Source organism: Geospiza fortis, unplaced genomic scaffold, assembly GCF_000277835.1.
Source record: "Geospiza fortis unplaced genomic scaffold, GeoFor_1.0 scaffold11, whole genome shotgun sequence".
Taxonomy (NCBI): Eukaryota; Metazoa; Chordata; class Aves; order Passeriformes; family Thraupidae; genus Geospiza; species Geospiza fortis.
In genome coordinates, this window is record NW_005054304.1 from 11,808,885 (window position 1) to 11,836,772 (window position 27,888).

A 27,888-nucleotide genomic window follows, 5' to 3' on the forward strand; every position below is an offset into this window, starting at 1 on the left:
TGATTTGCATTACTTAATATTTATTGATACAAAAGAAAATTCATAACAAACTATGTATTTACCATTTACACTGAAGAAAGATCTTTAAGATCAATGAAACAACACGCCCCTAAGACTGGGGTGTCCGATGAAAATGTTCAATGCTCTTTAGAACTCCTCTGCATTAGATGATCTTCAATTTGCAGGTAAAGTTATGGGGAAGAGGTGTCCATCAACACATTTCTTGCTCTTGCTCTAAATTATAAAAGAAATCCAGCAATTAGTTCAAATTAACACAGTTTAAAATAGGCCTACCTGTGCCATAATACTGGGGAGTTACAAAACAGTAAAGTGGAACAACTGCAAATTGTACTTACAGCAGCAAGGACATCACAACATTCACCTACTCCAGTGGCAAATCAATAAAAACATTAGTATTATTTCAATTATGCTCAAAAGAGCACATTAGCCTAATTTAATTTCACAAATAGCGGTCTCTAACAAATGTGTTCATCTGTGCAAAACCTGGAGCTGTCAAAGCCACACCTGGTTGTGGCACTGACACTTGCTCTCTGGGTATTTTCCTAAGCTATTTCAAATACAAAATATATCTTGTGAAGGACCAAGAGGCCTCAGTAGTTAATGTGCATGTGAGTTTCTTGTTATTTTTATAAAGATCTTGCGTGTATTTGAATTCCCTTTAACTTGGGTTTACACAAATGGTTCACAATCTCTGGTCCGCAGTTCCAAAGGTCACAAAAAGCTGCTGACAGTAGGGAAAATAACCAGGAAATAAAATGCTTGCTAAGAATAACAACTGATGCAATTCCCCACATCAAGTGACAGCTGAGTACTGCTACTCCACATGTAGAGTTATATGGCAAAAGCAGACACTTGATAGCCTGGACTATGCAAGATGCTGAATTTTCAACTGGTTTACAGCCCATGGCACAGAATAAAGAATGCTGTTAAGGCCTGCAGGTGAAAATAATAAGCCACTATCGAAATACAGTAAAATGTTTTGGGGTGTATGTGCAGAAAAGTGTTAGCTAATTCACCCAACCTGAGCAGTGGGCTTCTCATCAAACCAAGGTATGCGCCTGCCCTAGAGGGACTCCTTAGAGCCAAGACCAGAAAGGTGAGGTTAAAGCTGACCCTTGTGACTCTACTTAATGTGCCCGTTTTGTCCTTTGGTGTGCAGAAAGGGATGGCAGTGGTTCACTGTCTGGCAGCAGCTGGGGCTCAGGCACACCCCACACTCTGGTGGCAATACTGGTGTGACATGGAAAAGACTGCTCTCCACGTGAGGGTTACAGAAATAAGGGTCTTCCCAACAAAAGCATGAACTAAACTTATAGAAGAGCAGCTTCCATAGCACAGGTTGCAACTTCACAGGATGTCTGAGGTCAGAAGGGACCTCTGGAAGTCATTTGATCCAACACTTCTGCTCAAGCACGACCACCAAGAGCTGGCTGCCCTGGATTCAGATAAGCTCTTTCCCCTCACACAAGCTTGTGTTTCCTGATCTCTTCTGTACCTCTTGACCTCTCTGCAGTAACCACAGCAAGAAGAACGAGGATGCCAAGCGTGCACACCAACACTCTGATGTGCTTTGCAACACACACTCCCACCCACGGCACGAAGAATGGCAAAACGGAAATGATGGGATCTGAAATCTGTGGACAGAACTGTTCCACATGGAAGGCTATGTCACATGTGCTTGGCCAGGTCACAGCCCCATCCCCAAGAAAAATGTATGAAGCTGATCCTGAGGGGCCACCCAACACATCTCATTCAGTCTAGGCTCCTTAGACACTGCAGAAACACTAAAAACCAGGAAGATTACTTTCTCCTGGAATTTACCAGAAAAGTCAAGCAGCAAGAGGGTATGAGAGGGCACATGAGAGATCCACACCCCCACATGCAGCAGTGGGCACACCTCTGTGCAAAACCAGCTGGTGCCAGGCGGCATTCCCACTGGCAAGAGGAATGAAGATGTAAGAGCAGGTGAAGGCCTGGACTAGCCTGCCAACACAAAATCAGGGTATGGCGTGGTGCCTAAGTGATGGCAGACACACATCACGATTGTGCCAAGGCAAAGGAAGTCACCAGCACGCTGAATTAGTGCTCTAAGAGGAGCAAAAAGCACAATACTACGGTGCTCCAGGGTAAGTCTGGCCATGGGGAACAGTGCTAGGATGGATTCTTCCAGCACTGCAGAGCCAGCCTCAGCAGATGGATGAGGTTCAAGGGCAACCAAGTGGGCCTGAAGCAGTCTCAGTTCTGCTTCTGCAGCCAGGAAAACGGCAGATGATGACAATACTAAACACCTTGCCAGTGACATCCTAAGCCAACCTTCTTGGGATTAAAACTACACAAAAGTCCTTCAAAGAACAGAGGCCAAAGAAAGTTTGCATCACCTCTCTGAGGGCGAAAATTGGAAGCTGTGCCAGGCCCTGTACAAAACTTGCAGGAGAGGTAGCAAAGGAATCTTCAGGCATGAGAACACCTCTGAAATAATTCAAACACCTGGAACTGAGCTAAAAAATTATTCAATCCTTGCAAGTGGCAAAAAGACAGCAAAGAAAGCTTTGGTAAGGAAAATGCATCCAAATAGGGCAGGAAATTAGTTTAGGCAGCAAGACAAAAAATGAAGGAGCAGATTGAAACTTGATGAAACAGCTGAGCTGAAACAGCAGCAGGTGAATGCCTCATTCTGAAGCCTGTTCCAAGAAAAGGAAGAAAAAAAAGGAGACAAAAGTGAACTTGGGGCAGATACTTCAAGAAGACAACTGCCAACTTGCTTATAAAGACACAGTATATCACAGTGGCATAGTGTTTACATGGAATTTCATGAAAAAAAGGAAATTATTATCAACATTTCAATAAATACTTGAGGTGACCTCTCCACTGTAATTTCTGTAATAATCAAAGTTCCAGATATGAAAGGGGAAAAAAAGGGAACACTTACGCATATCTATAGCCCATGCTAAGTCAAATAAATTAAGAGAGGTTTTGTATTTCATTAGCATCACAGTTCAATGGAAATGAACAAGAAGGGATGCAGGAAATCTGGGGCTTGCACCTCATCTAAAAGCCTCAGCATCTCATCAGAGATTAGCTTTGCTAACTTAAAAAGTTCTTCAGAAGAAAATTTAAAATATTTTCACTTAAAACAATACCAGTGTTGTAGGTTCCTCCTCTTTTTTTTTCCAGCAAAACCCACAAATACATCATGCAGCATGAGTGCAGGACTGTGGGCTGACCCTGGCTGGATGCCAGGTGCCCACCAAAGCTGCTCAATCACTCTCTTCACTCAGCTGGACAGGGGAGAGGAAATACAAGGAAAGGCTCCTGGGTTGAGATGAGGACAGGGAGATCACTCACCCATTACTGTCACAGGCTGCAGGGGAATCTCAGCTCCAGTGCCTGGATCTCATCCAGCTCCTTCTGCACTAATCTGGGTGTGGGCAGGGCTGTTTCTCTCACATATCCTTACTCCTCTCTTCTCTGGCAATAATTATTTCTGCACAGTAACATTTTTTCATTCTTAAATGTTACCACGGAGTAGTTATTGCCAACTCTGGTGGGCTCAGCCTTGGCCAGTGGCCGGTCGGCACTGGAGCAGTCTGGCATTGGCTCTGTCAGACACAGGGAAGCTGCTACTGGCTTCCCACAGAAGCCATCCCAGTAACCACCCCCCACCACTATCAAAACCTGGCCATACAAACCCAATACAAGGTCATAAGCAGCAGAAGCCATTTCATGACAAGGTAATGATTCTGTGAGCTTTAGTGGGGTGAGCAACTGAACAAAATGAAGCTATTCTAAATTCTGATAGTTCACTCAGTGTAATTTGTCTGAAAGGTTAAACAGGATGCTATAATGGACTTTGTATGCCACAAAACGAAGAGGGAAATAAAGCAAACATTTAGTTTGTCTTTAAAACACAGCGGGGCTTTTTCACTATCTAAAATACTGTTCAAGTCTGGGAGCTGATAATTTATAGCTGTAGCAACCTCTCTGCTTTACCTGTGAATTACCTTAAAAGTGTGTAGTAGCGCTTAGCTGCTCATCAGGCAAATGTCTGCTTCTACTAAGAAAATCAGCCATAATAAAAGGCAGACAGCATTTGCTAGATGCAAAAAGGCCTCTGCAATTATCACTTAATTGTCCTTCATGGGCCAGTACTGGGAGTCTCATACTTTCCCCTTAAGGTTGCTCCCTTCTTCAGCACTTTTCTTAACTGTCTACTTAATTAGTCTTCCTTCCTGGGCTTAATTGTGAATTTGTTTTGATTAATTAGCCTCAGAGCTCACTTGGCACTAACTGAAATACAGGAGAAGTGCTCAGTTTCTTCGGTGAATAGGCTACTGCATCCTAGGGGAGCCCCCTCTTTGTCAGCAATAAAATTTCAAGTCCAGATAGTGTTTGAAAAAAACTTTTTTGTAATTAACGTTCAATTCTTGTAATTACCCCCACTGTACTACAACACAAAAGTGTTGCTAACATAAAGAAAGGGTAAAATTCATTAAATTCAGGCCTCTTCTTAGGTGGATTATACATCATGCTCATTAGCTGAACCCTGTAGTTTTAGAGAAGATGACACGATGTTCTTAAATGCAGGTGATCAGATCAATACTAGAATCCCAAACCAGGAGTGTGAGTTACCAGCAGAGACAGCTGTGTCCTTGTGGCACCAACACCAGAAAACCTTTCCCATATCCATCTTTTCAAAGTTATTGAGCTTCACTGAAAATGCTTTGCATAACCTAGACCAGTAAGTCTGTAATACCTCTGAGCACTAACATAGAGCTCTTCCTGACGTTCACACCTCTCCTATCACTCCTTTCCCCTCCCTCTTTACAGCACACTGACTCTAGAAGACACCCTCACAGCATTACCATGCATCTGCCATCTTGGTCAATTCTCATTTCAGACAGATACTGAAAACACAGGAAAAGGCATCTTTAAACACCATCACAGTGAAAAAATTTAATAAGCTAAATGAAATAATGTGTGTTAACAGATATCATACCCATTTAATAAACTTCCTAAATATTTGTCAAGAGTACTGGAATTCTTCAGTTTTCAAATTTAAAAGTCCTTACTTATCAAGCTGCAAAGAGAAATAAAAAAATCTTATTCTAGATATTAAAATTTATTTCTGTGAACATTTTTAGAGTTGCATCTCAACATATGTAACTTGGCTTTTGTTCCCAGCTCTCTCAATTACTGCTGATAGAAAGCAATGAATTAAAATACTGAAAAATAGAGATACCCACTAGGATATCAGTATGTATCCTCCAGGAACAGTAAGTGTATCTCACATTTTGTCTCCTTCAAGACAAAGTAAACACTTTGTTTCTTCCAGCTCCGGGTTTCAATCACTGTTGCTCTTGTGCTCCAAACAGGACAGTGCAAAGTACCTGTGGTTTAACAACCCTTTGTGTTGTACGTTTACTTGGGCACAGAAGCTCAAATGAAGCAGATCAGAACAGGAGCTTTATGAGTGGGCTTAAAAACACAGAGTAGCTCTGCAGACAAACCTTTTAACATATTTGTTTCCTAATGATCTGCAGCCCACTGTTCTGACTGATAATCAACCATGTTTTCATCTTAGAACTGGACAACAGGACTCACTTTGGTCGTCAAATCCTAACTGAAGCTCATCCATGCAACCCAAAAAGTTTGCCTTTGAGATCTCTTCTGACTGTATTTGTGAACGCTTGTGAAGCAACAGGATTCCACCAAGGAAATGTACCAGCTTGGAAGAACTAAGATACTCAATTACAACAGCTGTCAATACCATTAGAGGCATGGCCCATGCTCTTCAGTTAGATGTATCACCTGCAATCAATCACCACTTAAAGTAAATCCTGTATTACAAAAGACATCATGCAGAGTCTATACAGCAGTAGAAATACAAGAAATATTCCTTCATGCTGAAATGTCTTTTCAACTGTTATGAAATGGGGAAATAGCTCTTTAGGTTTATTGCATTCCACAAATGTTAATTTAAAATCATCTGCAGATAACCAATTTAGTTGTGCACTTGCAAAATAGAAGATGCTGTACATGTGCCTCAACAGTTTGTTTTATTGGTCCTGTTTATTTTGTCTGTAATTACTCAGCTCACAATCTCCTATTTTAGATTTACAGAGCTGTACAAATATGGATGTGCATACACATCTGACTGTTATGCAATCACTCTTCTGCTAATTTAAGCTTCAAAAAGCTTTGTTTAAAAAACAGGAACAGCTTTCCAACCAAATAAAACTACAAAAAGATAGATTTGCAAAAGAACCTACTAACCTATAATTTTTTGAAGGGAGCCACAGCTTTGAAAGCTGTGGCTTTTTATTGTGTCATGACTTCTCAGTTAAGCCTCTTAAAAGAAGCCCCTGGATGTTACCATAGTACCTGCTATAGAATACATGAACCTATTAACATATGTATCTTGGCTTTTGTTTCCAGCTCCCTCAATTACTGCTGATAGAAAGCAATGAATTAAAATACTGAAAAACAGGGATACCCACTAGGATATCAGTATGTATCCTCCAGGAACAGTAAGTGTATCTCACATTTTGTCTCCTTCAAGACAAAGATCCCAACTTCACTCCACAACAGGTAACACTAGTTAACCAACTTCAGCCTAGCTCCACAAACACCTGGCTAAACCATAGTAGCCAGTGGAAGTGAGATTACTCAGCAGAGCAGAAAACAGGCTGGCAAAAAGAATCACACATTTGCAGGAAGAACACTAACTTGTCACATTTCAGAAAAGGCTTATTTCTTTCCAATATCCTATTTGGCCTGCTGTACACAAAAATGTAGGAAGCAGGGACAAAACCAAGACCAGGCAGAGGTGAAACATCAGCTGCTGCTTCTGACTAGCGACTGATTATTGATTGACACACTGCAGAATTCAGCAGCCATAGGAGTCCTGGCACTCAGAAGATTCTCCTGCACCTCCTCACACTATATTTAGGCTAATGACACAGCAGCAAATTTCTAACAAGTGCCAAGTTGAACAAAAAAATCTGAAATGCAATCCAGACCAACAGTGAACAACCCAAGTCCTGCTGTGTCCTAATGTTTTAAAGAACGATTTTGTGCAAGTGGCTGCAAGAAGTACAACATCCATGTAACTGAATGAACTTAGCAACCTTCAGTAGTTAAGTCCTACTGTGAATGGCAACTGATTTACATTTCCTTGCAAGAGAATTCAACTAAATTTATCTCCACCTCTAACACACTGATCTTCCTGACTTTCAAAAACCAGACCCTAATGAACACAGAGACCAGCAAAGGACTAAGGGCTGTGCTTGAAGCCCCATCTACTGACAAATAATAGAATTGTTGCTAAACCAGAGCAATATTCCAGAGAACATCCCTTGACAAACCTGATATTGCTTCTTTTAAAAAGCAAACCACAAACATATTTAGATGTAGTTCAGCTACAAAATGTTCGCTGCAAACTACACAGGACATTTCCCTCAAAAAACCAACCAGCCAGAGCGCAACAAAGCCATCCAGCCTAAAAAGTGACATACTTTACCAAATCTGCCCTGTTCTCCTTGATACTCCCAGCCATAGAATTAGGAAAACACAAACAGGCATGCTGACCTGAAACCTGCACTTGAACATCTGCACTTTCCAGCCTGTGTCAGGAAAATTAAACCTGCCTTAGAAAGCATCCTGAAGAACCATTTCTCTTGACTCAAAAGAAAATCCCCTCACGATCTTGCTGCCAAGTTGCAGGGGGCAAAGACACATCTGTGCCTGGCATGACATTGTCATCACTTCTCATTCCAGCTCACCAAATGAAAACACATCCCTGGAAAGCAACAGCCTGCTGAGCTCTGCCACAGCATCCTCCCACACTCTCCTTTAGGACCACAAGCCCTGTAAGTCCATACATGTAAGCTACCTACACTAACCCCTTAAGTATCCATCCTTCTGCTACCCAATCTGCAGACACGTAACACAGAAAAGAATCTGCAGGGCATTTTTGTTCAGAACTCCCTGGCTATTAACACAACTGAAAAGTTTTCTTGTTCTCATTTTTAACTGGAACCAATTTGCTGCTGTGATCAGAGACCATCACATCCATGGCCCGACTGCTGGGAGACCTGCTTGAGTTAGAAGCAGAGTCTTAGGTTTAATCCTAGCCCTGTACTTTTTCCAAGTGGCAAAGTTCCAGATCTCTGTAGGCCTGAGGAGCTGAAAGACTTAAAAACTAAACATTTTAGTGGGTGGGATCCCCTCAAGCAGTGAGACAGCATGTGTGCCCATCTGGTAGCTGGTATGGCTCCAGCACAGGAAGGACATTATTTGAATCTTGCTGACCTTGAAGAGACCAACCCAAGCCCAAAATTTAGAAAAGCTGCCAACATCAAATTTATACCTAGTGACTAAATGACTTTTTTCTTTTTTAACTCTTAAACTGCTTACAAAAGTTGGAAAAAAGGACTTTCTGCGTAGTCTGAACTCTGACAGTAAAGTTTGTTTCAAGACAGACACGTTCCTGTTTCATCTTCTCAGAGCTATATGTGACTTAGCCGTGAAAGAAAAGACAGCACACAACTTTTACCAAGTATTTCCACTGTCGGTCTACATATGCACTAACCATAGGAACTACTGCTTGAAAGAGAATGACAAAGTATTAGCTCAAATTCCCCAATCCAAAGGATCTTTCACAGAGGCATGATAATCTTGGTGTCCAAGACCTCTCACAGACACAGGAAATTAGCTGAGAGCTGAAAGCCAATTCCTCTTTCCTACTTTATGCTAAATCTAGAGTATACATTAAAGATCATGGCCAAGACTGGTTACAAGGTTAGTGCTCAATCCTCAAGTCCTTAAGAGTTCACGATTCCAATTCAATTTTCCTTATCTCCTTCTCTTCAAGGATAGCAATGACCAGAGAGAGAAAGCAGCATATGAGAAGAGCTGTAGTTTATCCTTATCTTCAGCCAGAAGGAAACTCTTAAGAGCTTGGGAGACAAATGCTATGTATACCATCTGCTGTCTAGACTTGGCTTCTGGAGTATACAGTATAATTACAGCTTTCCCAAAGGTCCTCATTATTATCCAGAACACAGCAAGCAAATCAAAAGGAGATATTAAAGTAATACATTTGGCAATGACCTATCACTGTTACACAAAATAAAGCTATCAACAATATTCAGAGCTAATCAGGCCATAGCTTCCACACAAAAGACACAACTGATAAGCTCCTACTTAAGAGCTCCTATTTTCCTATTCAGATTGGAGGCACTAATCATCCAGCTGCCAGACAAGGAAGGGTTGCCTGTCGTTAACATATGAGAAAGCAGCTGGACCCCAGCACAGCAGCCTTGCAGCAGCCCATCTAGACAACAATTACTGGAATGCAAACAGCAGGTTTGTCATTTAAACAGAGATTATTCTAAGCAGGTTGTACCAGGCAGTCGTTAAGACTATCTATCAGATGTTAGCTGAGGATGCAAACGTTTTTTCAAGTGTTAAGCATCTTTAGGGAGATTAAGCATATTGATACAATTTGGAACAACAAATACACCCACATATTTCATACTTTTATCTTTCTGTCACTGGATGGCACAAGAACAGCAACTGATTCTGAGCAAGGCCCTTCAGTATGTCATTTCAGTTTGACAGCAAACTACCAACATTCTTCTGGGTTTTTTCCCTCAACTCTTCTTATCTTGATTTCAGCCGCTCTGTATTAATTTGTAATGTTAGGGTGGGCCTACTCAAACATTTTTGTATGTAAAAAGGACTTCAGAACATACAAAAATTTGAAGTGTTTAAGCAAACTTCTTTGCAGAAAGTTCTTCACCTGTCTTTGAGTTGTGTGAAGAGAAGAACACTTTCTTCATTCAGAAGATTACGTATGTTATATCCATTTCCTACAAAGAAAAACAGAGTAAGTTTTCCTTAGGATCCACTGGCAATTTTTTAAGTCCTCTCCTGTCAGCCAAGTATAATTCCATTTAATATATTTTAACAGAAGGTATATTAGCTCTTAATCTAGGATGCCACTCTTACAGGCAGGTCAGTGCATTTCAAAGAGATGACAAGGAATACACCTAATGTCATTTACTTTCATCTGTGCTTAGAAGATTTTTACTGAGAAGAATGTAACAAGCATGAGCTCTCAGCTCTCAAAACCCACAATAAAACTTTAAGGTGACTGAATTTACTTTAATTTATTCCTACAGAAACTATCAATAAAAACTGCACATGGAAACTTATCTGCAGATCTTCACTTGAGTTTTGCACACTAACATGACCACAAAACAGAATTATCTAATAGGCCCCGAACACTGGGAATGAACAATATCCTCACATTCATATACGGCCACACAGTGAATTACAGGGATCACCTGCCACAAACATTGCATTGCCCATCCAGCCATACTGAGAGCAGCCATCAGGAAGCAGGGAAGAATGAAGTGTAGATCCTTATGGTCATACAAAACTTTCAGCATTTTATAAAATCTGCTTTCCCAAAAAGCAAATGACAAAATTGTCTCTGCAGACCCACTACACTTTTAAGATTGTAACACCAAAAAACAGCTTCAAAGCACCAGGCATTAACTGAGCAATGACTGTTCGGTCAGGACACTGTGCTGAAAAGTTAACAGGGAAAAAATGGGCTAATTCCTCATTTTTTGAAGATAAGCCTCTTCACAAGAAAGCTGTACAAAAGCTCTCTACAGCTTCATGTACAGCCTGCTTTAACACTACTACGAATGTCCAGACTAGCATCTTAACCCACTGATGAACAGCCTCCCATATGGAATTCATGCCACTTTTATATCAGAAGGACAAAATCAGGTCTTTAAATTCTCAAGAAAACATATGCAGTTACAACCTATTCAAACAAGATAGTTGAACCTTCTATATACGAGCACAAAGCACAAAATGGTGAACTGATCCAAATGGATTTTCATAATTTTACATAGGAAAAAAGCAGCAAGCATATGGTGACAGAAACAATTATATTAATTACTAGTAACATTAGGCTGTCTGTGATGTTTCCTCAACACTACAGCTAGTGACAGAACCAGAAAACCAAGAGAAATTTACCCTTAGAACTTGGTAGCGTCATCAAAACTTTGAGGCCAACTCACATAAACAAGAGGTATGTGTATCCCTGCATTCAACCATTAGATCATCAACCCATGTCCAGTGTTGTGGCACATTCCATTCTTCCTCACCCCGTACTGTACCATTGTCTATTCAGTCATTCTGTTTGGATTTGATTCCTAGCATGCAGATTTAGTCTCCTACACCTCCCAACAAACACACACACTCACCTGCTGGAACATAGAAGCAGTCCCCTGCAGTCAGGTAATACGATGTGTTATGTAATGTCACAATAACTTTGCCATGGATAATATGGAAAGCCTTAATGGAAGCCAAAGGGTTCTAAGGTTAGCACCATTTAAAGAAGATATCCAAGAAAACTCTTGCACACACATAACAAAGATAAAAACCCAAATCAGCCAGCAGAGCTGCAATCTCTTTTCCCCATACTGATGAAAAATAAGATGTTCAAAAGGGGGATGGGGTCCAATTTTATTTTGCTGATATTTCTATCTTGCCTGCAAGATTCACAAAGTAGGAGTAGATGGACATACAGATTTAATACAAAGCAAAGCAGGGCAATATGCATGCAAAGAACCTTCAGTAAACAATTCATTAATGTTCATTTGTTTTCGGGGGCGGGGCAGACCTCTCAACTTCGTATGTTATTTCCAACCACCCCAACAGATCTTCTGTTTACAAAGTCCATTTCATAAAAACTTTTAAAAAGCACACTTACTATTGTATCCATGTCGACAAACTGGTGCCCCTTTTCTTTATATGGTTTCAGAATCAATCTACCAGTTGCAAATAGAGACGTATTCAAATTCTTGTGTATTTCTACTGCTTCATCTTTGAAGAAGTAAGTTTGACTGTCTGCAGTGTTTATACAATCTACAAAAAATGTCCAGGAGATTAACATTAATGCTACCACATAATTAGTCTTGTTACAAGCTTAGTGCAATACGTATTGTTTCAGTGCAACACCTCCAAAAGCCAGACTCAATATTTAGCTGAAAAATTAGGACACTTCTTATGTCTGTCTCCCTCAAAACTTTCTCCAGAAGAGAAATGAATATTTCAGATCCTCACCTTTTTATGCACAATGTGGCATGAACATTTTTTTTTCTCGTAAGTCTACATAATTCAGAAGTCCCTTGGTCCCATCCATCAACTCACCTAGATGCACTTCATTATTTGTAACTGGGTCCAGTACAATGACTGGCTTAGACGCATCAGCTAGGCTGTGGTCCAAACTTGCAGGTATCTCTCCTCTATCTGAGGATACAAAGAAACCAAAACAAGACCAAAAAAGTAATCAATATAGATTTCAAGAAGTTAATAATTTAACCACAACTTTTCCACAATTCCAATGTCACACATTAAGTACTTAAATTTCCTTTAATAAGTGACTAAATAGACTGAACACTCTTCCTTCAAATAAAGAAAACCACCCATAACAATTCTTTGAAAATGTCTTTTTCATTGGAATAATTTCTGTGTGTTACAGATGAACATTCTCTAAATCCTAAGGAATTTCCTGGGGAAATGCCAACTATTTATCCTATGCTATTAACATACAGTATTTATTCAAAACTAAACTCTATGTTTCGAGAGAAGTGTTTTTCTAGCAACAGATGCTGAGAGAATATGAAATACGTGATGAAGAGTGAAGAACAGGTGGTTTTGCTCAACCTATTGTTGATAGGCATCCGGGGACTTAAGAGAGAAAGCATTCAAAGATAAGCACACGTCCAATTTTCCTTTTCTCAAGAAATAACATTACAGGAATCTCACTCTAAGTTGTAAATCTGAGAACTATTGCTATAATAAAAAGGACCTTTCCAGAGAAAGAAATATCCTAAGAGCTGATGACAACACTATACTTTTCAAACAGAAAAGAGATGCTTTAGAATGTTCACGGTAGAATAAATACCCCAAAGCTCTCTTGCAGAATTCTCTTAAGCAGACAATTTTAGCTCTACAGTGCACAAGAAATTTCTTTAAACACAGACAGAAGAAGCATGCTAAAGGCAAGGTACAGCACTTTGTAGGCACTCATGGCAGCTTAAATACTCTTACAGTAAGACAGGGGGAAGAAGAAAGTTACTGTGTTTGAACAGCTTTGTTCCAACATAATCATCTCTCTATAAAAAGAAGCAGCAATAGGTACAACGCTATAGCTATAAAAACAGATTTTTTATTGTATCAGTAACATTTAAGAATTTGTGCTAGAAATTTTACGTGGTTGACAGGCCTTACATGCATCACTAAGACTCAAGGATGTAAGTGACAGACTATCTCTGAGGATGAATGTCTGTCACAGAGGAAATCAATCACTTCTGGAAGACAGTTCAAAGGCACTTGAAGCAACCAATAGTTCTCGTAAGCTACAATATGAACAGTCACTACCAGCTCAGGCTCTCATGGGCTGCAAGTGATTTATATTACAACATAAACTGTACTTAGATCAAATATTGATCTACACCAGGGTCCTATCTCCTATCAGTGGCCCAAAGCAGGTACTCCTTCCATTCCTCAATATGCCATAATAATATACTCAATATAATATATTCAATGGAATACTTTCCACCTCTAACCTGGGGCTCCCACACTTTATTTAGATCTATTAACGCTCCTGTTAACATATCTGGTTCTTGCCTTGAAACTACATAAATACTTTTATGCATAATATTCTGGGCAGGAAGCACACAGTGAGAATGGCCACCTTATTTTGCTGAATAACCCAGCTCTCACTGTCTTCCTTCCATACCTTCTAGTTCTTGTGTTTAAAAAAACAAGCAGAAAACCCCAACAAGACCATTTACTTCTATTTCCCTTCTCTGTGTCACTCATGATTTCAGAGGTGTTTTTAGACCTCTTCCTTAGAGGCCTCCATAGTACTCTCTTCAGGGCTGAGGAGAATTCACTACAGGAAGTCCTTTTACATTTTTGATGAGCTTTCCCTAAACCTTCTCTAGTCCTACCACTTTCTTTTTGAGGTAAGGAATAAAACTTACATGAAATACATGTAAAATCAGAAATTGGTACCAACAGTGATTGTTTTCTTCCTTATTTCTCTGATGATTACGTCAGTCCTGATTAGTTTAGTACTAGAACCATATGGCATTTTCTGTGTTTGTTAGCACTTTTTTTAATAGTTCTATAACTTCACGGAGAAATGTTTCAGTTTCAAACAAAAGCTCTAGACAGTCCCCATAAAGGCTCTATAGCATTACAACATCTTCCAGAGAGCACAGCAAAAATAATTTGGCTTTTGGACTTTGACTCTCTTTTCTGAGCACTACTTACACATTTATTATATACTGGTCAGAGAGTCTAGGTTTGCTTAAACATTGATTTATTGCCCACTTTTAACCATTTTATGTGCTGCTCTTAAAGCTCTCTCTTCACCTAGAGTGTTGTGGTTTTGTATTTAAACTACAACAGCTTGAAGCCCTACTAACACTCTCTACTGCATTTTTAGATGTATTACAGGCTTCAGCAAAATGGCTACAAGTTTTTATACCTTAACCATGCACACTAGCATCATGAGCTGAACACAAAATGAGTACAGTTTAGTCTCTTCAGCCTCTGCTTTAAAGGCACAAGAGCACTTCTGGGTACGTCTAGCATTTCTTCCTTTCTTATGCTGAAAAGTGAACAATTTTACAACAATGTACAGCATTGCTATAGATCCAGTAGGAGCAGGTTTTTCCTCATCAGATCACATTAATAAATTATGGTACAAAATTATTTTCACCCAGAGAGAGAACTGAGTGATTACAGGAGAAAAATCTTACAGCAGTAGAGCATTTGATTAAAGAGACTTTTTAAAGTATCCAAAGGAAAAAGTCTTTGTTCCTACCTGGTTTATCTGTTTTCTGCTTGGGACAATCCTTCCTCCTTTTACTCTTCCTGGGAGACTCTGTTTCTGGATGCACGAGTCCACTAATCACAAGCCCTGCTGAAACAAAGGAAGTTAAACAAAGTCCACTAACTCATACTAAATCTAAAAGAATGCAAACTTGCACAAGCAATCAGCATTTCAGTTGAGAATAGACTTCCTTGATGCTGAACTTTTCAGATCACTTTAGAAAGCCAGAACAAACAAAAAACTTTTTAACATTAAGTACTTTGGAGTGCAATGCAACTTGAGACATTTTGAAAATTATTTTATCAAATTTCAGTCAAAGAACATTTCAGAAAGCCATGACATGCAAATAATTTTTAGGATAAAATATCACTTTTACAGACATAAGAAAATACTATTTTGAGTGAATTGTCAGTACAAAAATTACTGAGAACAAGATATATTTTCTCACTTAGGGTATTTAACACTGAGACTATAAAATGTTATAGTATCTGCTCTCAAAAACAATCCTTACACAAAAAGAAATGCTCCAATGAATGATCCAGTAGATTGTCTCTTTTTCCAGTATCACACACAATCTCTGACATAAAAAACCCACTAGTACAGAGAAACTGTTCTGTTCTTCCCTCAACAGTGAAGACAAAAGTACTTAGCATGCTCCGCTGATGATATTTTCAGCTGACAAAGGAGTGTCAAAAGAGAAGAAAACTACATGGAGAGATAAGACTAAGTAACTGGAGACCACAAATAATCTTTTTTAAAAAATAACACAATAGTAAGCATCTCGAGGCTTGCACAGCACAAGATCAACTCAGATTTTTCTTTTCTGCTTTATCAGAAGGAAGCAAATATTGGTATTTTGGAACTAATACCTGAAGGCTTCATAGTATAGTTTACACGCTCGCCTCTCCAGTATTCCAGAGGTCTCAGCCGTATCCTTTTTGTCCGACGAACATTAGGTGTGTTAGAAGGCATTACTGATTTCAAGGATGAAGTCATTAAGTATGAAAGAAAAATTCAGAGACAGAAAATATTAAGTATTCTTTCCTCTTGTTCTGTACCACAAGTGGGTCAGCCCTTTCCAGCTGATATTTTTATCACATTGCTATCACGACAAGAAAATAGGATTCAAGTATTACCAAATGCCTTCTTTTGCATAAATCAGTATTTCACCCTCCTTTTTCTTAAACAATCACCACCCTGACTTGACTTTAGATTTCATTCTATATATCTTAGTGAACGACTGATACACAGACATTAGGAGCTCAAGTTCAATGACAGCAAACATGCTACATCTGTGAAGACAAAGTTCTCAACAAAGACTAAGAATCCTGCCTGAATCTGGGGGATTTCATTAGCAACCATGAAAAGGCACTGCCTCAGTTATGGGAAGGGGAGGATAACAGAGACTGCCTAAGTACATCCTTCTCTTCCACATTCAGAAGTCCTGTTTCCAGGGTCCAGAGGAGCAACACTTTAGCAAAAAGAAAGTTGAGACTGTGTGATTAGTACATCTGAAGATAAATATCTGACAAATCCTGGAAATGTGTGGTTTCTTTTTGCAGTCTCAACTTTGAAGTTGTGTAAGCTGCCACATATGAATACAGTACGATATTTTAGTGCTTGTAAGAAGAGTAAAAGCCCCTTAATATCTCAAAGCAAATTAATCAAGAATATTTAAATGTTAAAAATGGTAAATATGAATCAGTTGCTGAAAGTTTTTGAAGGTAGACAACTAAAGTGTTGTGCATAAAGTAATAATGAAGTCAATAAAAAAACACCCACAATGTAAACAGACAAGCATGGGACTACAACTGACTGCATGACCATTGTTCCATCCTATCCAGACTCAGACCACCACAGAAAGCAGGTTATTTGCATCCTCAGTTTTACTGCATAAAACCAATTCAAACTCTTACTGTTCTCACTGTACAGTAAGAGTTTGTCCTGACTCAGTTTTTTAGGAATATATTCAGTGCACACAGCTGGGTGTGGAGCTGCAGTGCCAGCCAGAGACCAAGCTCTGCATGAGAGCCTCAGGCAAGAGGCCATGAGCTGATGCTGAGCCTTTGAACCACAATGGGGACAGGGACCTCTGGCCCAGCCCAGTGACCAGACACTCAAGGACACAGCAGGAGCTGAGGACTCAGCTGGAAGGACCAGCAGCACTCCAGACTGTCAAGCACACAGAATGTGAGGGTACAAAAGCCCAGATAGTCCTTGGTTCCAGTTTAAGCTGTTATTCTGTTGCTACACAATAAAATTACTTAAAGGAAACAGAGGTCTGAGACTCTGCCATGAGGAACCCAGAGGCAAGCCAGGAAGGAAATCTTGTCTGGCTGTGTACAGAGTCAAAGGGGGCACCTGTCAGGGCACTGGAGCTACCCACTGTAAAGGGGTTTCAGTCCCAGGACTTCAAGTCTGTGGTGGTGGGAGTGTGACTGCCAGAGTGGCTCCTGGATGGTCAGATCTGAAAGTTTCCTTAACAAAATACCATGAAAAACCAAAGTGAAGAAATAACAAACCCTATCTGTAAATACTTATAAACAGATGAACCCATTTCTAGGTGTTTGTCTGTGTCTCCTTCAGTAACATTTAAAGCAAGTTGAAAATGCACTTGCATTTACACACATATTTTAAAATACTCTTACCTATTTTATGCTTTGCTATTTCGTCTGACAACAGATGTCTTAATTTGTAATTCAAGTCTTCAGAATTATCTGAAAACACATTCAAGAACCCCATCACCAAAGGCATTTATTACTCCTGACTTTTATTCAATATGCCAACTAGAAGCAACCAAAAGTAACACAAGCAGAAGTCCCAAGGATGGTGCTTCCACCAACACCTTTTGCTATAAACATATATTAAATCCAGTGTAGATAAACAGTATCTGTAATTAGTTTTAAACACAGTAAACTTAAAAATTTCTTGAAAACTATACATTCAAGTAAATACTCCTCAGACCTATCCCTCTTGATAAAGTAAACATTGACAAATTATAAACTATACACATAATTTTATTGATCAAAGTGCAAGGTCATTCAGATTTATATCACTAAAACCTAACTTCAGAACAAATTTTTTACCAGAACACACACAAAAGTAGGTATCTGAAAAAAAGCATTGCATGGACTAATGACAGCCACATCTGGCTCTGAAGCACTAAGGAAAAGACTTTGTATCTCCAGGGCTCATGTTCATTTCAACAACATGTGGAACTTGTGCAGTGAAATTTAAAACTGAAACTAAACAAATAATAATAACCCTCCCCACACAAAAACCCCCAAACACAAAACCAAACAAACAACTAACAAAAAAAAAAAAAAAAAAAACCCTAACACAACAAAGCAAACAAAAAAAAACCCAGAAACAAAAAAATCAAACAAAACAAACAACCCCTCCCACAAAAAAACACGAAACCAAAGTATTCTTTGGGGAACAGGCCATGACTCCATCAATGCTGTAATTTGGCTCAGGTTTACCTGAAGTGACTGCATACAGGACCATCACATGGGAACCCATCAAACTGGTACAAACTGAGCCTGAAAATTTTGTTCAAAGTATTTTAGAAAGAATAACTTTATCCTGGTATGCATGATGCCAAAACACGGAGGGCTACGTTCTCCCAAAGCTAACCAGATAAAGCTGGCATGCTGTACCACACACTTGGATAGAAATGTAACCACAGCCAATAAAATCTGCATTTCTTCTTCTGGACAAGCTGAATACAACAGAAATTACTGAACTGTCAGTCACAGTTTATAAGAAACTTATACATAAAATGCAAGGAATTACAAAGTTCAAACATTACCTGAAGATATATCACCCTGCTCAGGAGACTTAGCGCTGGAAGTAAGTCCATCTTCTGGAACAGGCCCACTGCAAAGGAAAAAAAATACACCTGCTTGAACATATCAAAGGAACATTACAGCACTACCAAGAATAGCAAATAAAGCTTTTTTCAGATCATGTGGGCTGGGTTCTATTTTGCTTTTAAACAAGTCTATACCATTTACATGCTGAAGCAAATGACTACTCCTTAAAAATCATAGGTCAGAAGTTCATGAACTACTCCCCTACTCAGTCATCAGGAAGACAATTAGTATTCACACCTCCTCTCTAAAGAGGTTTCCTAAACTTTTTTTCTCCATTCCAGAACAGACCTTCTCACCACCTCTGTAGCATTACCTTACAATTTTCCATATACCATAATTATAAAAGATAATTTATAATTAAAAGAGCTTTAAAGAGTTGCTTTGCATACTCTAAGGAAAGGACAGAAAAATAATACGTAGCCTGTTATGAAATCCTCCCCATAAAATGCTAACAATTTACACATATAACTCTAACAGAGATTCTCTAGCAATCAAGCCACTTGTCACAGAACTTCTCCTACAGCCTTAGAATCAGCACCCTTGACCTTCCTTCTTCCCCCATCTGAGGCTGTGCTTCACTGCTTTTACTGTGCCAATGAAGTTCAGCTGTTATCCACCCCAACTCCAAAAGGTGCATTTCAATTACCTAGGTTAGCAAATCTACACTGCAAATTTGTCCAGGTCAGTCTGCAGCAAGTTCCCCTTAGAAATAAAGCCCCCAACATTTTCAGTACAATGACTGCATAAGAATTTAATAAATTCAGAGACTGCCACTCCTGTTTGCTTCGTTATTAAGTTTCCATCTCATGAAAGGGGAAGATACATGCTTATGTACATGCACAAAGAGTCTGGATTGTAGACTGAGCTCTATATCCTACTTGACATCAATTTTATTAGTGCAGTTGTCATTAGTTCTAGGAGCACTGATCTTTCTGTTCAAAAATTACACACTAATGTGGAAGCAAGCCTCAAAGGAAAGAAATCCCCAAAGGCAATAAGCTTATAATGACCCCCTATTCATGACAGAAAGAAAAATTGTATTACTTTATTAACTGCATTAGCAGAGTATTTAAAGCCCTCAAGCAGGAATCACAACACTGTTCTACTCAGTGTTTCACCAGTAGAGCACAGAACACAGCAGCTGTACCAGCTGCCCACTCTCAGGGCGTCTCCTTGGGGCAGAAGTAGGATTAAAGTAACGTTTTTCAGATAACTCAGGAAATTACCTTTGGCAACTCACAACCTTCCCAGCTACAAAGGAATCCCTAGAAAAGGAAACAATACTCTTATTATATTTGGTGTTAACTAAACTTAATGAAAGGAACCTGTAGGTCAATAACTCTATGTCGTGAACAAAACTATAAAGAAGACATTAAAAAAATTTAAAAGCAATGCAAAGACCAGTGATTATCAACCAGGTTTTAGACCACTTGAATTTAGTCTTTAGATTGACAAAAATAAATATAGCTGAAGAATTACATGCTGTATTTTCTAAATTTATTTTTAAAAAGGAACCAACTTGACAGTGAAGTTATTCCATGGGTGGTGGGGTTGTGTTAAACTAGATCTGCTTCGGAAGTCTCACAAGAAAACTTCAACTAGAACAATTTTCCTCATGTAGGAGACACTAAGTATGGCACCCAGCTTTGAGAAAAGAATGTTGATTAAACTGCTTGATTTCTCTATTAACTATTCAACCAGCCTCAAACTACCATGTACTTGAACTGGGCCATCACTGCTTAAAAGCTGACAAGATGCATTTAATTATCTACCAAGTTACATACCACATTTGTAAAGAATCACACAAAAAGCTTACTGTGGCCCATGTTGTCTGTTATGTTTTCTTTTGTTACTTTTTATTTTCACATCTGGTAACCTCTTTTTTTTCCTTGCTGTGTCCTGTATAGAAGAGCTGTCAGAATCTGTTTGAGACTCAGAGCCTTCAGGGCTTGAGTGAAGAACTTTATTGGTTCTGCGTGGAATCTTTTTGGGTATCTTCCCTGAAGACTTGGCAGACCATTTCTTTCCAGGATTCTTCACACTCTCCACAGGATGCTGGAGTGCTTTTAGAGGAGTTCTGTTATTGGCATCACCAGGTGACTCTGGTGTGTGTAATGCATTTCTAGGCTTTTCAGGCTTAGTCAACTTCTGAATCACAGGAGTCCCTAATTTCTGATGCAAAGATGTGGTGCACACTTCATTCAGTTCTACAGGCTCTCTTTCAAGCTCTTCTTCACCAGGTCCACTGTCAGAACTCTCCTCTCTTTGTAACTGAGGCTTTTTATTACTACCTTTCTGGACAGATATTTTAAGCTTTTTCCTTTGAGTTACTGTCTCTCTCTTAGCTACTTTGACTTTTGGAAGTTTCTGCTTAGCAGTTTGTTTCTTCTTAACTAAATGCTGAGAAGCTTTAGAAGCCACCTGCAGATTCTTGGAAGACTTGGGAGACTTTTTCAGTGACACAATCTTCTCTTTCTGATGCCCAGATGAAGGCATAGGCAAATCCTCACTTGGCATATTTGTTTTACGCTGCTCTTCATCAGATGATTCTGTTTCCAGTCCAGGCCATATTGGTTCTTCAGCTTCTGGTTTCCAAGATGTGTTCTTTTTCTGGTTTGGAGAGTCTTGTCTAAGTGCATCCTTTTTAGTCTTTCCTGTCAATTCACAAAATATTGGGACATGAATACCTTTTCCCATTAAACCTGAAGATTTATGTTAACATCTGAATGCACAAAAAATCCCCAAAGAATCAAAATGGGGAAAAAAAAAAAAGAGGTATCACAAAACCAGTTTTATCACCACTGGCTAAAAGAAGGCTTTCACTAAACTATAGTCCATAAAAAACTTTTCAGTGTTCTTCCCGTATTTCCTAATAAAAAAAGGGGGCAGAAATGTTACATTCAGTCTGCTTTCCAGTTTTCAGTGTTTCATGCTACAAAACCCTTCACAAATAATTCCTAAAACTCAATCCCCTTCCTGTCCAAATATAACTGCCTTTCTATGGCAAGAGGAACAAAAGCTTGTTGGGTACCTACTTTCTGTGACTCTTCATACAAGATGGCAACACTGCTAATTTAATTGTTAATGTTCTAACAGGAAAGGCAAAGGATGTGGTGAAAAAAGTGAAGACACTGTCTCACTGCCTCTCTGTCTCACCCAAATCTAACTACACAACTGAAATACCAGAAAAGAAATCTATTGATGTTTATCATCTAATTTATTACAATTTTCTTATAAACCACCAGAAAATAATCCAGTAATGTGACCTGTATGGTCAAGTCTGAAGAGCTGTTAAATAACTTACCCACACAAGTACTCTTTCGGCTTTGAGATGTAAGGACATTTTCTTCACTATTAGGGATTGGATCTGACACTGACGTTTCTTTGAAGTCAAAAGCTCCAACATCTGGATGATCCAGTTTCTGTTTAGTAAGTGCTTTACCCTGTACTTTTCTCTTCTTGACTTTCTTCTTCTGTGTCTTCTCCTTTTCAGAGGGCTGAGGTTTAGAAATGGGAGCTGCAGAGCCATCATTTTTTGATTTTTTCTTCTTAGTGGGTATCGAAATCCAAGAAGTAAAAGATGCACCATCTGATTCATCAATTAAAAATTCGCATTCATTTTCTATTTCTATTTCTTGATATTTCACAGGACGAGGAGATGGTGGTGATATGGAAGTTGAATATCTAAAGAATGGAGGGAAAAAACATTCATATCAATCAGGGTGGGGGGGAAATTGACTTTCAGTCTTTCAAATCTAGTGGTAACTCCCCACACCTAGACACAGTACAGAATGTTCCTCAAAAGAATTATTATAAAGTTCATCCATCATATGCTCCATATTAAGCCTCCATACAAACCTCTGTCCAAGTGTTCTTGTTGATACAGCTGCTAAGACAGCTGAAGAGAAGGTCTTCTCTGTCCGGGCAGATGATGCAGTAACACCTTCTGTTCCTTGCACAGGAACAACCTGCTCATCTCTCCCAGGCTGAGGTCCTTCCAAATTTTCCACTTCTCCATGGCTCTTTGCTGCAGCTGGAGTACTCCACTTATCAAAATGCAATCTACAAATGAGAAATAGCATTCAAATATGCTGCTATAAATCCTGAGTGCACAATAAAGTATTGTGAGGATGAAGAGATGCTCCTGCTGACAGCACCTCACTTCCCATGAATGAGCTTCCCTTTGGAAACTTGCTGCAACACAGGTGAGCAGTAGGGCTTTCCAGTATAGTAGCAAGTGCCCACAGGCAACATGGAGTCAGCATGTGACCCTTGATCAAAGTAAAGGCTGCTCAGCCTTTTTTTTCAGCAAGAAAAATTCTTAATTTTAGGAGGATGTGCTTGAGAAATTGTCAGGTTTCCTAGTTGTAGGTGCACTGTCTTTCCAATCTCATTCCATCAATGGGAGTCAATGGGATCAGTGTCAGTCCATCATTATGATCTACCCCAGGGGTTCAGTCCTCCAGGAAAGCAGAACCGTGGCCAGGACACTGGCCAGCGCTGCAGTTCAGCTTCAATTCTTCCAACAAGGAGATAATAATCACAACTACAGCTATTTTACTTTGAATAAAGTATTTGTATATTCAGAGCAAGAGGAACAATGACTGCTCATTTCTGCTTTAACAAATTTTTGTTAACTTTTAAAGGCAACGCTGTCAACAGGATTCACTGAAGAAGTCTAGACAATCTGAGAAGCTGATACTTTGGTGCACTTTCCTGGAAAAAAAGAGTTTAAATTTATTTTGACAGGCTTCCTTCACTTGGGTACTGCACTTATCACCAGAATATTAAATAAAATATAATTCTGCCCTTTCTAAACCCAGATACAGAACTTCCTAAAAAGCTTCCAATCATTTATTATGAGTTCACAATTCAAACTTGATTTACCCTGAGGTGGAGGGCACACCTGGACTATGACACCACAACCATGTTCAGCTCTACTTACTTAACTGCAGGAGAAGCTTTCGCTTCCTCCACAGGAAGAGGTGATCCAACAGCCCCACCATTATTCTCAGGGTCCAAAGGCACAGCCAGATGCTGGCACGGTGCTTCAGCGTCTTTTAAAGTATTTTTTTTTTCACTTTTAGACACAGGAGACTCTGTCTTTTTAGAAGTAGCTACGTAATCAGGTGTTGCAGGCTTCAGGTGTGAGTCACATGACAGTCCTGCCATATATATAGAACAAGTTTAATTCTTTTACTTAAAACCTTACAAAAGGCCAAGAAATAGTTACTTTAAAAACCTTAATTCAGTAATAGTGTGACCAACCTCTGCTGCTGACTGGTTTCAGCGGTGATGCAGGTGAGGGTTCTGTAGACTCACGGGCTCTTTTCACAGAGCTGGCTGACCCTGCCTTGGGCTGTCATAGTTGGTAACAAATAATGAGACAACATAAAATATTTGATAAAGCAACAGTATTTTAACAGGAACATACATTTCTATAGAACATGAATGTAATTCATGTTATTCCCTTAATTCATACTCATTCAAACCACAGTTCTATTTCACCCAAACACTTCAACTTTCTATGGTGTAAAACTCTCTAAAAGTAACTGTAAATTTCAAACAACAGGTAAAACAGTGTGTACACTAAAAATCTATATGCAGCTTTAACCAGACATCTGGCTAATCTCGAGGTAAACTACCTATTATTGTCATTAGAATGAATTCATTTAAACTGTTTAATTACCCTTTACTAAGACAGGCTGAGGTTTAGCAAGAATTGATTTGATATTATATTCTAACATCAGACTAAATTAAACAAACACCATTTTAAGGTTGCTTCTTCTAAACCCTACCATTAATAGAATATCCTACTTAAAAAAGTAAAATCAAAATAATAAAACTAAATATACATTCTAGATTATTGGCATCACATTAACAGGATGTGCTCAGGCAGAACATTAACAAGGCCCTCACCTTGTTTCCACTCATCAACAAAGTTACAGACATATGAAGTTATTGTACAGATAACTATCAGGAGTTATCCAGCTGCTTTTCTACATGAATCCCCATTAAATTTTATTGCCCATCTGATAGCTAAGAACTGTGCCCATGTATTTGGCAAAGTGACCACAGCCAACTCCAGTGGAGTCCAAGACAGCCATACCCACCACCAGTAATAAGGCAGCGTGCTTCAGCCTCAGATCATGAGAAATTTAACTATCCTGGACAAAAAGCTGAAGAAGCTTTCATTAGTAAAAACCCAAGGAAAAAAAACTATTAAATAATTCTACTTATAGAATAGTTACTATTAGAGCACAACAAACTAAGAAAAACCACACATTTTCAACAACTATCATAGATCATTAAATTGTAGCCTACATACTTTTACAGTGCTCATACACAACCAAATGCTACAGAATTGAACCTGTACCCACAGGAACCTTTATCCAGTGCTACACTATGACACTGACAGAACTCACCCTTTGTCTCTGGATTGAAGTTCTCTTCTCATTTTTCAAAACAAAGGTTGAGCTATTTGGAGAGTTTATTGTAAGATCACTGCTGCAACCTGTGAAGAAAAAAACCAGTAAATATGGGAATCTTGGAATTGTCCAGGTTTTATTTATTTTAACAAGTTCTAAGGCTCACTAAGGTCATGTAAATCCAAACAAGAAAGGAATCAGATGCTTGGGAAAGAGATTATAAGACAGCTAAGACAGAGTTTTAAAAAGCTGAGAAGGGGCTCTTCTTAAAAACCCTGAGAAATACAACTTTTATCTATTTTATCCCTATTTTTTATTTCTATGTACTTACCACTAAATATAGCACAAGGAAGAAAATAATTATTTTCTTTTATCAGCAAATCAAGCAAAACACCAAATTAGAGCTTACTATCAAAACAATCCTGTATGAGTTTCAGTACGTTTTGACCTGGCTGTAGATCAATCTTATTTCTAGAAAGAAGAAAGAAAAATATTTTCAATCAAAAATGTCAAATGCTCTTATCCCAAATGTTAATATAGCAACGTTTTACTTCTAAATATTTTAGGTTATTATTTCTTCAAGTTCAGACTTTAATACATTTTTACCTACCATTTCCATGCATAGATATCTGCGAAGAAATTTGTCTAAGTAGGAATTCCAGGAAAAAAAGCCTCACTGCCACAGATTATAATAAGAACGAAGAATTATCTCTACATTAAAGAAAACTGCAATTACTGCAACAGCCCTGAGGTAAATGAACTTTAGGCTGACTAGAGTCTCACTTGAACAAGTAATCTTTTTATAAATCAGACCTGGAGCTATGTTGCCTGCACAGTGATGCAGTCACAGCAGACCTAGAACCAGGCCTGAGGTATTCTATCCATAAGCAAGTGACCAGCTCAGCTGGTTGGATTATTATTTCAAACCAGCACAAATGGAAAGGGCACAAGTGAGTGATTCACCAGCCAGACAATGTTGATCAAAACCAAAATAACAGAAAAGCCATGGAGTTTTGCTCCCATAATGATCACGATATACCTTTAAAAACAACTAATTGTGTACATTTGGTAAACTCATTAAATGCATTTCCAGAAATGAATTTCAGCATCAAAAACCTCACAGACTCCTAACTCGCATGTAAAGAATATCACAGCACTGCAAATGCTCAAACTCATCTCTAACATTTACCAGCAAGGTCGAAATACGCTGGAACTCTGCCTGGGTTTAATTTCTCTACTCCTTGAAAGGCAACATGTTTGCACAGATTACTGTTCCCCTACTCAGGCAGCCCAGTTAGGGGTACATTAGGTACAGCTACCCTGCAACCTGCTGCCTCAGCAAAGGGAAACCTCAGAGCCTTGTCCCCCCACAGACCGTGCTCCTCCTACCACTAAGAAAAACAAGAAATTTGTGTAACATCATATTATCAGTTTAATAACGTACATCAAGTAGTTTTGACATTTAGCTCTAAGATAAAAATCCAGGTAAAATTTTCAGAATCTAAGAATAGATGTTTAAATGTAAATTACCCTCCTCCATGGCAGAATCTTGCTCTGTAGTCTTTTTTTAAACGATTCTGTGAAGAAATAAGAATCAATTTTTACTAAGCATGACACTTGACAGAAAAACAAGTAAGCAGATCTTGAGGATTCTCGAGACATCTTGAAGTAGTGGGAGAGTGGGAGTTATTGCAGCACTGTTTTTCTTAGAACGCCACAGTGCCTCTTCATACATTTGAAACCCAAGTATAACCAGTCATTCGAGCAGCAGACAGGACTCCAGCCATTTACCACAACTAGAGCAGTAATAATTCATGCAGCAGCACATTCTCTGTGTAATCAAATAAAGCTGCTGATCTGGGAACCTGCAATGGTTGTAGGGGATAAAATGGGAATAAAGGGCAAGAAAAATTCAACAGCAAAGCAGAGTGCAGTTCTTCACAAATGGGACAGGAAAATATCTCAAAAAAAATGCAAATGTTTAGCTGAAAAACAACTATAACATCTTCCTGATTCGTGTAAATTTAGAACATTTAGCAATGTGGAGAGTACCTAATCCTAGCACAAGAGAATTCTGTACGTTTTTGTGAAGTTTGCCATACTGGCAGTAGTTTGCATTTCACTGTGATTCCCTTTGGATATTACTTCCGGTATCAAAAATAATCAAACTCTATACGGATAGATTTCACTGCAAATTTTCAACATCGGTTTAAAGCGGCAGAAGGAAGATACAGGGAAAAAACTAACCAAAAGCTACCACTTCAGAAACTCTACAGAACCACGCTCCGCAGTCAATCCGGCACTCGGACATGAACACCCTTCCCTTCGCAGCAGAGTGCAGCATAATGCACTGCGCACTGAAGAAATTAACATTTCCTGCCAAGGACCTAAAAGAGCCTTTAACAATTCATTCATTATTGTGTTCGTGCCGCGCTACACATGAAGAATTTTAAAACTTAAGCACGATTCTAGCGTGCCCGCACAAATGTCCTGCTCTTGATGCGCTCACTCCCCTTGGAAGTCCGCTCTCCCGAGGCAGCCTGAGGGGAACGGGGTCTGGCACAGACAATGGTGCGCTCAGGGGATGTGGGCTCCCGCCAGACCAGCCCCACAATTGTCTGTGCCAATCCCC

General features: G+C 39.1%; 1 protein-coding gene across 1 annotated transcript; it reads right to left on the minus strand.

The window, feature by feature from the left end:
* On the minus strand, nucleotides 1-27,567 carry CENPC (centromere protein C). Its single transcript, XM_014311916.2, has 19 exons — nucleotides 27,514-27,567; nucleotides 26,787-26,833; nucleotides 25,666-25,727; nucleotides 25,254-25,342; nucleotides 24,097-24,187; nucleotides 23,774-23,993; nucleotides 22,687-22,890; nucleotides 22,133-22,512; nucleotides 20,645-21,482; nucleotides 20,055-20,093; nucleotides 18,765-18,832; nucleotides 17,602-17,670; nucleotides 15,823-15,927; nucleotides 14,945-15,043; nucleotides 12,256-12,354; nucleotides 11,816-11,970; nucleotides 11,307-11,397; nucleotides 9,824-9,893; nucleotides 1-234 (listed from the first exon to the last, which is right to left on the minus strand). The coding sequence occupies exons 1-19, from the start codon at nucleotides 27,565-27,567 to the stop codon at nucleotides 192-194; spliced, it is 2,823 nt and encodes a 940-aa protein (XP_014167391.1). The 3' UTR covers nucleotides 1-191.
* Between the last annotated feature and the right edge of the window lie 321 nt (nucleotides 27,568-27,888).